The sequence below is a fragment of the Thermobia domestica genome, chromosome 8, assembly GCF_964235325.1.
Source record: "Thermobia domestica chromosome 8, izTheDome1.hap1.1, whole genome shotgun sequence".
NCBI lineage: Eukaryota > Metazoa > Arthropoda > Insecta > Zygentoma > Lepismatidae > Thermobia > Thermobia domestica.
The window spans coordinates 256650119-256668883 of NC_137461.1; the positions used below are offsets into that span (position 1 = coordinate 256650119).

The 18765-nt window shown below is 34.7% G+C and overlaps 1 protein-coding gene across 2 annotated transcripts in view; it reads left to right on the plus strand.

Annotated features, from left to right (window-relative positions):
• LOC145693562 (caspase-8-like) overlaps positions 1 to 18765 on the plus strand; it is a 95393-nt gene that overhangs the window by 51231 nt on the left and 25397 nt on the right. For both annotated transcript variants that reach the window (XM_081769653.1, XM_081769654.1), the window contains 2 exons: positions 1019 to 1150; positions 8351 to 8482. In XM_081769653.1, coding sequence (XP_081625779.1) covers positions 1019 to 1150; positions 8351 to 8482 — 264 coding nt within the window. The remainder of the gene's footprint in view (positions 1 to 1018; positions 1151 to 8350; positions 8483 to 18765) is intronic.

The window sequence follows — 18765 nt, forward strand, 5'->3', positions numbered from 1 at the left end:
TCTTAAACCAAACTAAAAACAAGCCATCCTACCTGTGTTTTACTAACAGTGGTGTCATTTAGCTACGTTAAGTAAATGGACTGAACTCAGACAAGATAAGACAGCACTTCTATAACAATGAAGTATGTAATGTATTAGACTAAAGAGTAACTCCATTACTACATGTCTTATCTGACTTTTCTTTGAAGACGATTTCTATTCCAATTGCTGAATATTGCCTACGCGAAAGTATTAAGAGGCTTAATCACCGCAAAATTAAAATACAGCTAGTTTTACAGTAATTATGTGATATCTTCAAATACGTAGATAATCAAAATGTGGAACAAGAGTGCGCTAGACAATATTATTTTGCATGATATCACATAATTACTGTAAAATTAGCAATTTTTAATTTCGCCGTGATGAGGTCTCTTAAGCTTGTAGAGCAGAGGTTTGATTGTGGCTATTTAAAAAAAAAAAAAAAAAAAATCGAATTTTTAGAGGCTGGAATGAGGGATGGTAGTTGAAAGTTAGAATTAAGGATAACATGAATACCAAAAGTAATTACGATTACAATGCTACTTAAAATTAGCGCTGTTAAAATTACGAATATTCGAATAATTATTTCGTTATCGAACAATTGTTCGAGTTATTGAAATGGAATGAAATGAGAGGAAATATTTCAGTTTTACGTCCCACAGTTATGCCGGCTAAGCTAACGGAGACGGTGATGAGAAATGAATGCAATACAGGAATGAAGAAAGTGGGAGAACCCCGAGAAAACCCCAAACACGGTGTTTGTCCACCACAAAGCCACCGTGTGTTCGAATAATTATTCGTTATTCAAATTATTGTTCACTATTCGAATTTTAACAGCATACTTATTTTTTTTTCAGATAGAAGACAGTTCGAGTTCTTACAGTGTCAAACAGTCAAATCTATCAGGTGTATACCATAAATAGATAAATTACTAGAAACTCCATAATTGTTAAATTGTTTTGTTTCCTTTTTTTAAAAAAAAATTGTAAATACATTTCAGATGCAATATATAGTAGTAAATGGGAAGAAGTTGATATAAATACAGTGAAGGAAGGATTTGCACAGGAAAAATTTTGTGCTAAACCAAAGTTAATCTTCATTCAAGCGTGCCATAGCTTACGTATGCAGCGAGGTAAGTTATGTTACCTGTATTGACATCTTAAAAAAATTTTGTTTACTTGCTGACGGGAGACTCAATAGTTTCCGCAGCTGATAGGTAAATAGATGTGTCTTGTGTAAAATTTGCATATATGATTATATAGATTTCTTATCTTATTATCGGAATTGGGAAGGGTCATTATATAGATTTCTTATCTTATTATCGGAATTGGGAAGGGTCATTATATAGATTTCTTATCTTATTATCGGAATTGGGAAGGGTCATTCTATTTTAAAACTTCAAATTTTACAAAAGCGTTTAGTATCAACGCTATTTGATTTGAACAATACGTTGTGTAGAGTCCAGAGATAGCCTTCATTTATGGCAAAATTGTTTAGTTCCATAGATGTAATAAGTTTTTTCAGATGTTAGCAAAAATAAAAGAATGTATAATACGTAACAACGAGCTATAAAAACCTTTAGTAGTGAAGCTGCGAGAAGGTACACTCTTTGGAAAGCTAAGGAAATTGACTTTTGATTGATATTACTAGCTTGTAACGATTATGCAATCTTATTACTCTGTTTTAAGGTTAAAATTACCATCCTTGACTATAGTTTTTAAGTGAAAATAAAAACTAAATTCCTTGGCGTGAAATTCTGAAGGACTAAAAAGTTTAAATAACATGGGGAGTTTTGGAATTTAAACGCCGGTTGAGGAAGATGATAACGAAAACTAAACATTTGCTTTATTAAGATATAATTACAAAAATCATGCTTGTTCTAAAACAAAACGAAATTCTGCGTACGCCACTGCATGTGATCAGCATATCACTGGTTCTACTATCTTTTTTCTTTCTTTTTCTTTTTTTCTTTGTCCGAATCTGCTCCACTGCTAATGCTGTATGTGTGTGTTTTCCCAATAGTCCATAACAATTTGTTGCAAATAATACATATATTAATTACAATCGACACTATACGTAATACTTACACACTGTAAATGCATACTAAATTTTGATTATATGAATACTCTATACAGGGTGGCCCAAAAGTAAGTACACAGTACCGTTCTGATCAGCTCATCGCATTTTATATCATCTTTTATTGTTATCCATCAGGTAAACTTAGTTTCTTTATTATTTGTTCTTAATGTGTTATGACATTTCTTAAGTTCGGAAAAGCCGAAGCAAATAAACTCATGAACTAGAATGTTATACTTGATCAAGGCAGGGCATTCCTACTTTTGAGCAACCTTGTATATTCGATTATCCAGTTGTATAGAAGACTACTTGCTTTGAAAATTTAAACAAAAGTAGAATCTCGACATGATTGATTTGGCCATGGCGAACTCCACTGAAGGCGGGAACCTTGGTAGAGGGAGGTGTCACGTCACCGGTCGAGCAGCATAAGTCACGCGGGCAGGGATCAGATATATTTGGTTCACTGACCACTCCAAAAATACCGGGAAGATGTTGTGTTCTGGCTGCAAAAGTAATTACTCTATAAAAGGCGTTGTTTGTGAATACGTGTCGTGTTTTTCATTTCCTAAAGAGGATGCGTTACGTGAAGTGTGGGTCCGTAATATTCCACGAAAAAACTGGAGTCCTTCCGTGTCAAGTGTTGTGTGTGTCAAACATTTTGAAGCTGACAGCATTTTACGTGAAATTTCTTACGTTGATTCCAAAGGTGAGTTGCAGCATTTTGTATATGACAAACCACGTTTGAAAGCTGGGTCTGTGCCGACTATTTTTAGTAGTCTTCCTTCATATCTTAAAAAAAAAAAATCTTTAAAAAGAAAACATCCCGATAACAGAGCTTTAGTAATTGAAGAAAGAAAACAATTAGCTGAAAACGAGGTCTTAAGAAAACAGTCAATAGAAGATACAATATTAACTTACGAACAATTAGTGGAGGGAATTGGTAACAAGCTGTCAAAGCTGCAGTACGAAAGTAATGCTGATGGGTACAAAATCTTGAATGATAAACTTGTTGTGTACGCTGTAAATTTCATTTCTATGACAATTGAGTTTTATTTAAACATAAAAAGGGATTTAAAGGTTTCTGCATATTTGAATGATAATCCAATTAGTTATCAAGAATTAGGTGGTATTCTTGGATCGGAGTTGTTGTTTAAGAAATGGAGCTCTTTGAAGCAAATAATGAATAATTTCCTTGACAAAAGTGAACTTCCTTCTATAGAATTAGTGGTAAAAGGTTTAAAATCCAAGATTCAAAATTTAAAAGACACTTTATTAAAAGATGGCGAAACTCTAGCCGAACGATTGGAATTTTTATCGGAACAAATTTCCTTGCTTTTCAGTTCGAAGAAAAACTACTACCCTCGCATGATTCTCACGGCTTTCGTAATTTACATGCGATCTAGAAAGTGTTATGAAGCTTTAAGAGCAAACAAACTTCTAACATTACTGCATCCTAAATATTTGCAAAGACTCACAGCGTCATTGCACATTTCTCCAAATTCCAAAAGCGAGAACAATTTCATGAAGACTATCGGGAAAACATTAACGGAATTAGAAAGATGGGTTATTTTACAATTGAACGAAATATATGTTCATGAGGGAATAGACTACAGGTCTGGAAACATAACTGGTTTTGCACAGAATCATGATGATCTTACAGAAGCTAAGACTGTTTTAACTTATTTGGTATCTTCCGCATTCTCTTCCTTTGAACATGTAGTCTCTTTACACCCAGTAAAAACAATCTCAGGATCACAAATGGCCGATATTACTAAACGAGTTATATGTATGTTAGAAAAATGCAATTTTAAAGTGTTATGTGTTATTTCTGACAATAACAAGATCAATCAGAATATGTTTTCAATATTAGCTGAAGATTCAGACGATGAATGCACTTTGTTCGTCCCAAATATTGACCACCCAACCTACTATATGTATGACACTGTTCATATACTAAAGAATGTTAGAAACAATTGGATAAACCAGAAGGACCATTGTAAGACTTCCATGTTTCCTGAGTTTCCATCTAAAACTGAAACCTGTAATGTAGAATCTTTGAAGAGGGCTGAATTTAATAATCTGAGAACAGTTTATAAGAATGAAAAAGATAACATTTTGAAGAAAGGGTTTAAATTAAACTATAAAACGGTGTGTCGTACTAATCTGGAGAGCAGCAGGTATCATTTGCATTAAATGTGTTCGATAAAAGCACTAGGGCAGCAATGACTACCTTCGGTTTTCAAGATACAGCAGAGTTCATTGACATTATTTGGAAATGGTGGTCCATTGTGAACACAAAAAGTAGTGGTTGTGGTTTTCGTAGAATTAAATTTGCTTATCCATTTTGCTCTGTTGATGATGATCGATTGCAATTCCTTGATTATTTGATCACATGGGTCAGTAATTGGTTGAAACAATGTGCACATCTGAGGGGAGGCTCTTTGACCAATGATACAGGGAAAGCTTTAATTCAGAGCACGAAATGTCTTTTAAGTATAATAAAGTTTTTCTTTGACAATTTTGAAAGCAAACTATGTCTTACCTGGGAAATTTCAAACAGATAAGTTAGAAAAACGTTTTAGGATGTACAGACAATTTAGCGGGGGAAATTATAATGTTAACGTCATCCAAATATTAGAAGCCGAAAGAAAAACCAGAGCGAAGAATGTGCTGGAAATAAAGTCTGCAAAATATGGTATGATAAAGCTGAATTTTGATTCCATTAAGTTGATTAGCGACGTCTTTTGTGAAGAACTGGAAGATACAGACAAGATTATAAACGATTCATATAAAGACATTGATGCTGTTGAAGTACAAGAAGTTGATCAGTCGGCACTGCTATATGTTTGTGGATACGCAGCATTTAAACTTAATACAAGATTAACTTGCGCGCAGTGTTCAGAGCTTGTTGTTGAAGAAAAACAACGCGACGGGTACTTTGAAAACATCAACCGAGGAGGATGATCAGTTCCATCCGATTTTCTTCTAAGTGTTGGGAAAACTGCTTTCAAGATAATGAGTTCGCTTGTGTCCCAAAACTATGAACATTCCTTCCTTCAAACTTGTGAGAAGCAACACAAACTGTTATGTAGTTTAATAGTTAGGAGAATTAATGCAGACGAGGCTACTAGCGCAATTTTTGCAGATAAATGTAGTGTTTGTGGTTGTGAAGTGAGCAAAATCGCAAGTAAATTTATTGGTGTGTTGAGCAACATCTTATTATCCAACTACAAGAAAAAACGCAATGACTTTTTGTCAGTGAAGGCAGGAGACACAACAAGGAAGCTGAAAACACTCAAGTAAATCTGCAAAGATACGTACACGGTTTCTATTTTATATAAAAATTTGTTATGATAATGTTAAATAATTTGTTAACGTTTTCAAAGCATTATTTCTATGTGTTACAAAGTGTGAAATAATAAAGTACAAATAATAGAATCATAGCGCCAATCCATACTCTTCTCTACAACAAAATATCAACAAGAAAAAATATTGAAAAAACCTCCTGTATTTCCGTGCTGCCTCATGCTGTAAGTCACGGTTAACTTCACTCGCCGTGTGAAAGTCAAGTTGGAAGACGTCACACGATTCTCGACGAGTGGAGGGAAGGTTCCCGCCATCAGTGGAGTTCGCCGTGATTTGGCTCATAAGCTCCCCGACTCCTAAATAAAAGAATCGTTGAAATTTACTTTCAGATGTTTGAATTTTTTCCCTACCAATTAAATTTAAAAAATATGAATAATAACGAATAATCCATAAATAATAACAAATAATTCTTTCAAAGATAAAAAGTATTGTCAGTATGTGTTGATCGTGTCTAAAAAGAAGAGTAATTGATTGGATGAAAATCCAGAGTTGACATGATTCTGTATCTTATTATATATGTATATACATTAGCCTTCGGCTAGTTGGGGGCTCCGCCCACAGTCCCCCGCGCTTGTTCGGCCTGCGGTCTTGTTCCTTTTAAACCCACAATTCTACGGAGTTTCAAGCTTCTATTCCTAATTCAGTTATCTAAAAGATAAGATTTTGTATCTCCAGAAAACTCCCATCTAAATAACATGAGAATCCAAAGAAGACGTCCATTTAAATAACATGAGAATCCAAAGAAGACGCCCATTTAAATAACATGGGAATTTCTTCATCTCCCCTTGAGATCCCTTAAAAACTAAAAATATTCACTTTTGGCAATTTTCCTGTGGGTTAGTACTGGAAGGCTATAATGATGCCAAATTTCGTCGTTGTGATCCTGCCGAAAGTGCCTAAACATTTTTGAGTGTAGAAGATGTCCCATACAAATAACATGGGAAATATTTTTGAGTCCTCTATAAAACCACTGTAAAGTTGGAAATTTTTATTTTTGGTGATTTACTTACGCGATTTACTTACGCAACGCTAATGAAAACGTACAAGCATACCGAATTTCAAGTTTTTATTCCAATTTCAAGTACCTAAATTTTGGGATAATAGGTCCAAAAATAGCCTATTTAAGTAACATGGGGAATTTCTTTATCGTCCCTTTAGATTTCCTAAAAATTAAAAATATTCACTTTTGGCAATTATCCTGTCGGTTAGTCTTGAAAAGCTACGATCATGTCAAATTTCGTCATTGTAGCCCTATAGAAAATACCCAATAATTTTGGGGTGTAAAAGGTCTTCCATATAAATAACATGGGTGAGATTTTTCAGTTCCCCATAAAACCCCTCTAAAGTTGAAAATTTTTACTTTTAGTGATTTTGTTAAATAAATCCTATAGCAAACGTACAAGCATGCCGAAGTTCAAGTTTTTATTCCAAATACCTACGAGATTATAGGTAAAGAAAAAAAAATTGGAGAATTTCTTCATCCCCCCCCCCCCTGTTGACCTCTTACAAATTAAAAATATTCCCTTTTGGCAATATTCCTGTGGGTTAGTCCCGGAAAGCTACAATATTGTCAAATTTCAACTTCCTACGTCAACCGGAAGTACCCTTTATTTTAAATCAATATAGTTAGGATATCTTCCGGTATGATCAGGCTATTGACATCTTTTCAAAATCAGCAACGTGTGTAATGTATACAAAGCATTTTTGAACTTGTACCACAAGGACAAGGATGCTTTCGTAAACAGATTGGTGACTACGGATGAATGCTAGATGCACCTATTTGTCTCTGAAACCGAAGAAATGAGTAAAATGTGAAAAGATACTTCGTTTCCCGCTTAAAAAGGCTAAAATGCAGCATTTCCTCCAGGAAGCTCATGTTGTCTGTCCATTTGGACCATAAAGATATGATCTTGACTTTAAATAAATAAAAATAATAATAATAATAATAATAATAATAATAATAATAATAATAATAATAATAATAAACTGCTGCGAAAGTTACGGGATCTTATCAAAGAAAAGAGACAAGGTATGTTGCTTTTAGTGGATAATGCACCGAGCAGCAGAAAGACTTACTTTTGTGCGCTATTGAGGCTACGATTCTTTTACCTATGTTCCGGCTCCATCCAGTTACTTTCTCGCCCAAAATATCAAGAAAAATAAGGGAGGGGGGCGAATGATGAGATAATTAATGCGGAGGAAACCTGGTTTGTCTCCAACTTCGTAGACTTTAGTGGTGGTATTAACGGATTGATCGTCAGATGCGTCATGTGTACGGCAATATGAGATGCGTATTCAGAGAAGGACGCGTCTGTGGACCAAATTGAGGATTCCTAGCGTGTCTCTATCATTGTGAGGGTAAGAAGCTTTTGGCCTTTCCTCGTATTATTATTACGAACCATTATTCATGAATTAATTTCTGTCCCAAACCATTAGTTCGTTTTCTTTTTTGTTTATCTATATTTGAATCAGAACAGTTCCGATGAAACTTCATGACGTGGTTGTTAAAATGTTAAAGAAAAAGGTGTAATATATGTTGTCTTAAAAGAAATAGAATGTGAAAGATCAGATCGAGAACTTTAAGAAGACAAGTTCCATTTCTCTCGTTAACGCAGTACGGTAAACGTGCAATTGATTTGTGTCTTATATTTTAGCAGTTAAGACACAGCCTCACTTTACGAACTTAACGTTTAATTAGCCATATACACTAACTTTCTTTAGTGAATATTAATCAGTCTGTTTGCAAGGGAGATCAGATCGTAATTATTGACATTTTGGTTTGGAAAACCAGGCAAAATTGGAAATTTTATTTCTCCAAAATTATGTATATCCTAGTAACTATCGTGTTTTTATACAGCACACTTTGTTAATCAGTTTTATCTGTTTTCAGCTGTATGTGTTGAAGTTCAACCAGATGGAGTTCAACCCGATGGTGCAGCTAGCTTGGAAACAAACATCAAATCTATTGACTTCATAGCTTTTCCACGCAAAGACGAGGAACAAGAATTAACGTTTGAGCAAGGTAAGTACGTATATAGTTTATGAATTCGTAGAACTCATTTTTCTTTTTGCCTTATCCGGCTTTTAGGTAGGGGTTAAATTTGTTTTGCAAAAACCTCTAGTTACATCAACACTCATTCACACTGTATATATGAGATTCACACCAAAAAATACGTGCGTTTCGTTCTAATTTCCAAGAACAAGGAAATACAGGGAACTAACCTGTGTCTACTTTTAACAAACTCCCTCTGTTTATTGATTGTCCACAATTGTCTCTTCACAATTGTCATCCCCCCGTCCATTTTGTGTATGTGGGATAAATATCTTTGGGGGTACATTTCAGACATCGGAAAATAACACTTTCCAGGGATAATCTATTGGAAGATGACACCTACAAAGAGAATCCTTGAGGTTTAGGAGCAACCAGAAGTCACTGGGGGCTAAATTTGGTGAGTAGGGTGGGTGTGGCAGAAGTTCAATATCGTGGTCAGCGAAGAATGAGGCCATATCATTAGCACGTTGTGGTGGTGCATTGTCCATGTGGAGGATGAAATTGGTATTTCCCATTTCTGGTCGTTTCTCAGTCAATTTTGGCAAAAGTCTGTATCCAAAAGTGTACGAAAATACTCACCTGTTATTGTATGACCCTTCAGAACAGGGTGGGACAATATCACTCCGAGGACAGTATCACAGCACCTTCTCATTGGATGCTACCTTACAATTTTTTTGGAGGGGGAGGGGGAAGAATGTGTGTTTCTACTGCATCGAATGCCTTTTTGTTTCTGATTTTGAATAATGGAATCTGTGATTCATTCATAGTCACAGCACTTTCCAAGAATTGCATACCTGTTTTCTGAAGCGTGTCAGATTTGCAATATTTGATCGAACCCTTGCCTTGTTTTGATCGTCATTAAGCATTCGTGGATCCCAGCGAGTAGAAACTGTCCTTAGACCAAGTTTGTTTGTAATTATTCTTTCTGCTGTTCTTATTGTTAGCCCCAGTGTATCACAAGTCTCCTGCAGGGTAACACGCCTATCTTCCATGATGAAATTTTCAACACGGGCAATGTTACCGTCAATTGATGCTGTTTTTGACGTCCAACCTCTCCTCATTTTCTTACTCGTTCGCCCTGCTTTGAACTCAACGCACCCATTTACTAACAATGTTTTCTGCAAGAGCACTATCATGACACACACACCCTTCAATTGACGGTTTATATCAGCAGCACAACATCCAACTGCAGTGAGGAATTTCACAATTACCCGTTGCTCTTGAACCGAAAAATTCCATATCCCCTGGCACTATTAGAAACACAGTCTTCGTTCAGCTGACTAAACTGCTGCCACCTAGTGAACAAAACCTGCACTACTTAGAGACGAAGGATGAAGGTCTCTGATGTCGCAGGTGCTTTCCTGAAATGAAAAAAAAAAAAAGAACAAAACGGCACGTATTTTTGGTGTGCGCCTCGTAGAAACCGATGGTTGGGGAAACTATAGTTGTTTTTTTAACATTATATTTTATAAACCTGGAAACTTGTAAATCGTGATCTGAAAAACTTGGAAAAGTCAGGGAATTCGTGCTTACCAAATAAGTGGGAAACCTACATACATACATCGCAGAATTGTAGATTAATGCACAAAGCATTCGGAATATTAGGTAGTCTCGTTTCGCGATTAACGCTGTGATTGGTCCTCTTTTTGTGATATATGGAGGTAGTGTTGTAAAAAAAACGGTTTTTTTTTCTGTGAAGTTTTTTTTTCAATAAAAAAAACCGTTCTTTTTCATGTTTTTTTTTCAAATGTCTGTTTTTTTTCTGGCAACTATTATTTATTGATTTATGCTGCAGATTATTAAAATAATCAACAGAACTTGAGTCGAAGCCCTCGTAACTTACAAATCATTTTTGGCGTTTTCCTACATTTTCAGTTAGTGACTTATTGCTCAAACACCATTCATTCGATTGATATGGTTAAGGCCTTGTTTTTTAGAAAATGGATGTGGCTATGTTTTGGTGTAAGTTGCATTGCAGTGTTGCCAACGGGTGGGAAATTATTGAGGGAAAAGTAAGGGTGAAAATTTACAAAAAATTCCCTAACCGAATTTCAAAATTTTTTGTATCTAGCACCACTGCTGCTATATGGGTTCAAGTCACCTAAAAATTTCTTTGGTATGTTGACAAGGTATAGTGAAATCCTGAACTCGCTGGCATCCATTCAAAGAGGAAAAGAAAAAAATTCTCTGTCATCATACACATGAAATTTTGACACTTTTTACCCCTCAGAAGCAAAAATCAACAGATATGTCGGAGCTACAGCTTCTATAATTATCCCATTGAAACTTTTTATGGTGCGTTCTGTAGGGCAAGGAGGAAGCTTTCAGATAGTGGTACGCTTGTTTTAATGTAGCTAGCAAGAGGGTAATAATAGAGGGGAAAAGAGAAATTTTCCGAATTTTTCTCCTAAAATCGGAATTAATTGTTTTGGCTGGAAATACTGCCATCAGACAGACGAAAACTATCTGAAAATAAACCTTAGTACTCCAAGAATATATCCTACAAGTATCATGGCAATATCTAAAAAGTAAGCATAATTTTTTTAAAAAAATATCTCATTCTACCTTAAAAATTTACCATGTTCTTACCATTTCCAGAACATAGTTTATTATAAACCTCAATTGTGCTTCCCCTAATTATTCTAGTGAAACTTTTTATGGTGCGCTGTGTAGGCTAAGGACGAGGCTTTTTAGACACTGGTACGTTTGTTCGAATGTAGCCAACAAGAGGGAAATAATAGAAAAAAGGGATTTTTTTCCAAAATTTGACCCTAAAAACTGGAATTAAAATTTTTTGTAGCTAGCAACACTGCTATCAGACAGACATAAACTATCTTAAAATAAACTTTGGTATCCCTCTAATATATCCTACAAGTATTGTGATGATATCTAATAAAGTAAGCATGTCAATAAAAATATCTCATTCTACCTTTAAAAAAATCACAAGTTATCTTTCTAATTACAGAACAAAGTCTACTGTAAACCTCAACTGTACTTCCCCTAATTATCCTATTGAAACTTTCTATAGTGCGTTGTGTAGGGCAAAGACGATACTTTCATATACTGGTACGTTTGTTCCGATATAGCCAACAAGAGGGAAATAATAGAGACAAAACACATAATTTTCCCAAAATTTCCCCCTAAAATCTGGAATTAAAAATTTCTGTGGCTGGCAACATGCTATCAGACAGACGCAAACTATCTTAAATTAAACATTGGCACATCACTAATATATCCTACAAGTATTATGGCGATATTTAAGGAACAAAGCTTCTAATTACCAAAAATATATTACGGTAAACAGAAAAGTAGGGAAAAACTAGAGAAATCAAGGGTTAGAACCTAAATACGAATTTTTCGTGCGCCCCCTAATTACCCCATTGTAACGATCTGTACTTGGGTTTGGTAAGTAAGGACAAATGTTCGATTGGCGTAAGTTGACTTGCACTCGGAAGTATAGGTTACTGATTTATAAACAAAAATTTCGAAGTTTTTGCCCAAATTTAGGGAAATTTTAATTTCCCTAACTGGCAACACTGCGCGCAGGCCAGTCCAATTGATGTCAACAGTTAGGTATGCATCCGAGGTATCTACCGGGCAAGTCTTAAGGAGGTCTTTCTTTAACGAAGGAAGCTACAGAAAAAAAAAAGAAGTAAAGGAAATTCGAAATTAGAAAATTCTCGAATTTTTGACTGGGGTGAAATTTGAGAAGGAAATTCGACACCAGAAGAAAATGAAATTAATATGATAAACTATGGTCCAACCATATTTGGCAAGAATAATTTCCCGATATCTTAATTAGTGTCCACACAGGAGCGGATTAAAAAACTGACACACCCGTGTGTGCCACTTTGGCCAACTGGGCCACCGAGTGTATTTGATTACATTTTTTGACTACTAATCCGTGTTGTTGTTGTTGTAGTTATAGTCTCGACTAATAATAATATCGTTGTTGTAAACAATAACTTTATAAGGAAAATTTTCTCTCCTTTTTACATCTTAGTTCCAACACTGTTGGTGAGAAATGCAGGGTGTTTCAAAATGAATATCAGGGTTTTAAGTCTTCGTAGTACTTATTACATTTTACGTACATTACATTACAGATTACATTTTTATTACATTTACATTACATTTTTCTAATTATAAGCAATGCATCAAGTAAAAGAGCACCTCAAACAGTCTTTGCTACAAGTGTTCGATGTGAGATTCATTCGCCACACGACGCACATCTAGTCGATAGGCGAGAAAGGCCCATAAACTTTCCGTCATATGGCACAAAACACATTCAATTTAGGGGAATCTCGTTTCAACTGTACCATCTCCTGAGGATTTGCTGACCGCCAGGTACAAACATTATGAGCGTTCACATTAGCTCTTAGGTGAAATATCGATTTATCACTGAAGACGACACTATCCAGGAAATCTTCATTGCTATGCAGCAATATTTCACTGCGAAATTGGCACATAAACCGTAATCTGTAGGCTTTAGACCTGTAACAACTGCAAACGATAAGGACGTAGTTGCAAGCGTCTCCTTAATATTCTTCACAGAGACGGTTGCACTGTAACTACAGATTCAGTCTTTATTAAAACACAAAAAGCTTTCTGCTCTCTAGTCTCTATCTTTGCTACTTCCTCTTTCTAACGCCAGACAGAAGAAACAATGCATGTGCATGCGTGCGTACAAAACTGTTTGAGTTGCTCTTCCATTTGATATAATATTTATAATTGTAAGTTAATTGTAATAGATACTACAAAGTTTCAAAACCCTAATATTAATTTTGAAACACCCTGCACTACTTCAAATTGTGTCATCCTATATTCATGTTTTGTATATACATATCATCAGAGCCGACCCTAGGCAATTTGTCGCCCCGTGCAATGGCATAATTTACCGCCTCCCCCTTTCTCCAGAAAGAACAAATCTTAAAAGTTATGATTTTAAGTATGGTACTCCAGCATGAACAACGAAGGGGAGGGTAAGTGCAGTTGCACTCAGAAAGGCTTAAATATTTACTAAAAACGCAATCCCGTTGTGTCTGCTTTTTCTTTCAATATTAATCTATTATGTTAGTGAAAGATAAAGCAAACACACCTGCAGAGGAAAGATGGTAATCCTTTTTATAGAATTCAATATCGAGCTTCAATCTCAATGTATCAGTTTGCAATTCCAGTGCAACTAGCTCTTTCATCTTTATTTCGTGATTTTTCTTCTACATCTGTTATTTTTTTTTTTTTTTTTTAACTTGTTTCTATCTTCAATTATAAGGAACTTGTTTCTGATAAAAACATGACTAGTTGTCATATCAAAACTGTAATAACTTACTAAATGAAACAGATATTCGCTACTATTCGAGAATTGAATTCTTGCATTTGACAACAATCAAGCAATGTATGCTTGGATTTATTGGACCATTTGCTTGAGCGTTGTCCATGTGATCTTAAACTAATGCAACCTACACATAATTTATGAATGTAGTATTCAAAAAGGTCAGCTTAGTAAATGTAACTACGATCACCGTGAAGTCTGTTTCCAACAAGAAATATCTAATTTAAATAATATACTTATGACAGATTTTGCCGTACCCTCCAAACTTGCCGCTCCACGCAAATGCACGTGTTGCATATATGGTAGAGCCAGCTCTGCATATCATATATATATCTAGTCGACAAATTATTTATATATGAGAGTTAGAAAAATACTATTAGGCAAATTAGTATTAGTTTTTACCTTTAGACAAGTTATTTGAATTTTATACTGTTCGTGACATTATTTTCGTATTTATTAAAGGCCTGCTTTCACGAAAAAACAAAATTTCATTTCTACTTTTATTTCTTAGTTGATATTGATGAAAACTGCTGAAACCCGAATTGTTAGTAGGTATGGTATTCATGTAAATTGTAAAATATTTGCAGCGTATCAGTATCTAGCGTTTAATTTATGTTGCATTTTACGGTGATTACACCTACATAAAATATTTCATACTTAAATAGACGTAAGATGCATTACAAATGACTATTTGAAAAAAAACGAAATTTAGAAAAAAACGAGAGGCAGTGTATTTTTTCTAAAAAAAAACGTACATTTCTGAAAAAATACGAACGGTTTTTTTTCTATTTACAACACTATATGGAGGAGTCAATGAACAAGGTATATTAAGAGTATGTATTATAAAATCTTAGATTATAGAAAACAGGCTTAATTACTGAAATCTTCAAGTCTGATGTTACGGCATTATCTCTCCCACTGTTGGTTCTCTTTTTCTTTTCGTTCAGGTTATAAAGGCAGCCTATTAATCAAGGTTACATTTTTTCTCCCCACCATTACCTTTTCTAAAATAATAATAATTCGTAACACGATAGTGCTTGTCCAGTGATGCTATCACGTAGCAAAATTCAAATAAATTCATACCTGCGAAGATGCTCTGTTGTCTACTACAATGCTATTCAACCGGGGGTACGCAAAGATGTTTCTAGGGGTACGTAATCCTACAAAATAAGCATATTCCCAACATTTATTGAATGATCATAGTGATGAAAATACGTGTAGTTAAATTCTGAAGTTACTTTTACTTTTTGATTTTTTAACATTGTTCTCAGTGTGCAATTATCAGGGAGGATGACGGTAAAATCCCTTCAGTAGAATTGAATGTCTCCCATATGTTTTGAAATTTCCCATGTTCATTTTTTCGAATGTGTACTTTATCCCCCTGTAAATAATCTTTTGATTGGCACAGTGATTGTCCTTATGTTGGATCTCTATTTGTCCCCCTTTTTAATCATAGAACATGTGTATTAAGTTTAATAAGTTCATTTCGATTTGATTTCTTTTAAACAACTTCAGGGGGTACACAATTGGATGATGAACTGTGTCTACGGGTACGCGAGGAAAAATGGTTCAATAGCACTAGTCTACTATATATACACATACAACCTGCTAAAGAACACAGCATAAATTGTAGGCAGAATATAAAATCCGTGCTAAGTGCTAAAAATGGAAAAGTTCGCTTTAACGTAAAAATGTATCTTATGTGCCTAACACTACTCAGTGAAAAAGGGGTATCTAAACATTGTTCGGCGTAAGCTCTAAATTGCGATAAACAAAGCCACGTGAAACTAAATCTCGCTGATTTGCTGTTGTCCTACCGACGCTTGTACTCCTCCGCAAAATAGTTCATATGATTTGATTATTACTTTTGCTATGAAGCTTCATATAAAACTACTATATTATTATAAATGACAAAAATATAACACGGATTATCTAATAATACTGCAATCGAGTGTGGCTAATGAAACAATAGAAATAAACACTAAGCATGCGCAGTAATTATGGTGCCAACTCAACTGTGGACGGGTGTTCTGCTTTTAAAGTTTGAAAAATGGCTAGGACACTAGCGGATCCAGAAGGATCGTTTGGAGGGGGCGGTTTGCTTTCTGGAAAATGAGTGTAAAATTACTATAATTTTAATTTGCAAGAATGGGACGCTAATGAATCCGGGGCTGTAGGGGGGGTGTAAACCGAGGCACGTAGCCAGGGGGGTCCGGGGGATCCGGATCTCCCTTCGAGACTAGAAATGAAAAAAATTAAGGAAGGATGAAACAAAATGAAATGAGAAAAAGAAGGATTAGCGTTAAAAATAAAAAGCTACAGCAAGCTTTTGGTTACTCTTTCTTTTGAGGAGATTTGTATTACTTACAATACATGGTGGCGAGCTAGGCGAGATAACCTGGAAGAGTCAGGGAATTTGAAATTTCTAGAAAAATTACGGACTTCTCAGAATTTCTGCTACTAGTCAGGGAGATTTCAAGTTTCCGAAAGCATAGTGCCGTTGTGTAACAGCGTGGACATTTTTTTTATTATAATTTTTCGTCATCGCATCCTTGCAGTATCAAACATGTTCTTTCAAAAACAATTTTCTATTGCTCCTTTAACCTGTCATTTGGAACAGACAGTAGTTGACGGAATAATAAAAACAAAATTTCATGTGGAAAAAAGTTGTTAACAGTTGATTCAACAGAGGAAGGAACGCATATATTAAAATACTTTACAAGAGGCAGAATGTAAATATTGTAAAATCTTTTTCAATACGTTTTTTATTTTACTCGAGATTTCTTCATAGTTTGTTATTAAAATACTTACCAACATATCCTCATTTTATTGTCCTAACTAACCAATATTTGTTAATAGTAGTTTAGATTGATCGAGCTTTTGGGCCTTCAGAATTTTATGTCTCGCTCCCCTTACCCCCCCCCCCCCCTGTTACGAAATCCTGGATAAACGAACCAATATATGTTACAGTAAAATAGTTTAGAATGATCTAGCCCCTAGTGTGATGACCACAGTATTTCATGTCACGGACCCCCTTCCCTTCATGAAATCCTGGCTACGTGCCTATGTAAACCTGATTCCCAGATTTCATTTGGGACCCGAATTTGTAAGTTTTCTTTAAATGAAAGTATATTCTTTCCGTAGATTTAAATTAAATATGCACTTCCGTTTCGGAGGTGTGGCGGTGTCATGATTAACTTCAGAGATAGTCATAGCCATGTATCAGATGCGCTGTCTTCCACAGTACTTGTACAAAACAAAATATTGTATTGACGATGGAATTCATTTTAACGAAAGAGTGTACAATTTGGTCAAATCATTTATATTTTGAATAACAATTGCGGGACAACAGTTGAAAAAAAAAGAAAGAAATCGGTCTATGCAGAAATAGATAACAGTATACAAGTATAAAGAATAATACAAAATGATAACAAATTACGAAAGACATTATGATATTTTTATACATTTCTTGGTAGCTTAAAAATAATACAATAATTAATTATAAAGTGATGTTCAGTAGTGTATGATACACAGTGTTCTAAGTGGGCCAAAACATAGGTTAGCAATCTTTACATATTGCTTTCATTTCTATTTATATCAGGATATAATTCAGCAGATTGAAAATTGTAAAGAAAAAATATAATATTCAAACTGAACTCCAATGATGTATTAATGGCACCATGATTATTCCTCTTGGCGATTGCCCCGAACACGAATTTCGTGGTTTTTCCCCGACAAAAGAATGTTATGGTTTCTCCCTTAAAAGAACTAGCCTGCTCACACAAGGGCACAGACCAAGTACAGGAGAATGAAATAGGTACACTTCCGAATGCATAATACTAATCCTCACTGCATTTAAACACTATTGTACTACTAACAGGAACCCAGAGCGACGGTTTGAAGTCAAATAACAGCAGTAACATATAAAGAAATGAATTGTAAATATAAATCCTATATAAATATAATATATTGCAGCACTCCTTAACCATATAAATTGCTAGTTACTACGAAGGTAAGTGAATAATTTATTCAATAAAGTACTGTAAATAATGTAATAACAAAAATATCAATACTAAGTGTTCTCTTATACAAACGCAACAAAAAATTTGTCAATCTAGCACGAAATGTGTATAAATTTTACATGAATTAAAATATGAATTAAAATTATATAGAATCACAATATAAGCCATTATAACACATAAATAGTAAAAAAATGAAACCCTCTGAAAGATTAGCAAAGCCTACAATAAAATGAACGAAAGATCAGAAATGTAAAATCAAAATGATGTTTCCGTTCATTACTGCGCACAAACCATACTTCTTTTAACATACCGACTGGTGATATTATTTGACAATATCAGATATTTGAAAAAATGCAAATTAAAATTTAATATTGAAAAATTTCACCATTAAACGAAATTACCAATGGAGAATAAAGTACGTATAACTTGGTTTTCTTTCATCTCAGATATAATATGAACTCCGTTTGGCCTAAAGGCTAACACGCTTACCTTTGGTGCACGTGGTCCCGGGTTCGATTCCTGGTGGGAGTACAGTTAAACGAAAAAAAAGTGATTCGGATTCCATTATAATTAGTCCACGTCTCCTTTAGCCGTCCTGGCACAACCGTGAAACGTTAAACAAACAAAACAAATATCATATGCATAATATATAACTGTTTATTAAAAATATACTATACACACACACATTTTTTTTTCGATTGTAGTTGTGCCCTTTTGTTTCATTTAAAAATTTAGAAAAGTTCGTTCATCTTTCTTGATTCACTTTGCGATTCAGATACATCCAAGGAGTTCAACTGTAGACACAGACTCATGACTTTCGGGGAGTACCCACACGTTGAAAATAATTATGGGCAAAAACCACAACGGGTGTAAATTCACAGAACGGTCTTAGTCACCTTGTA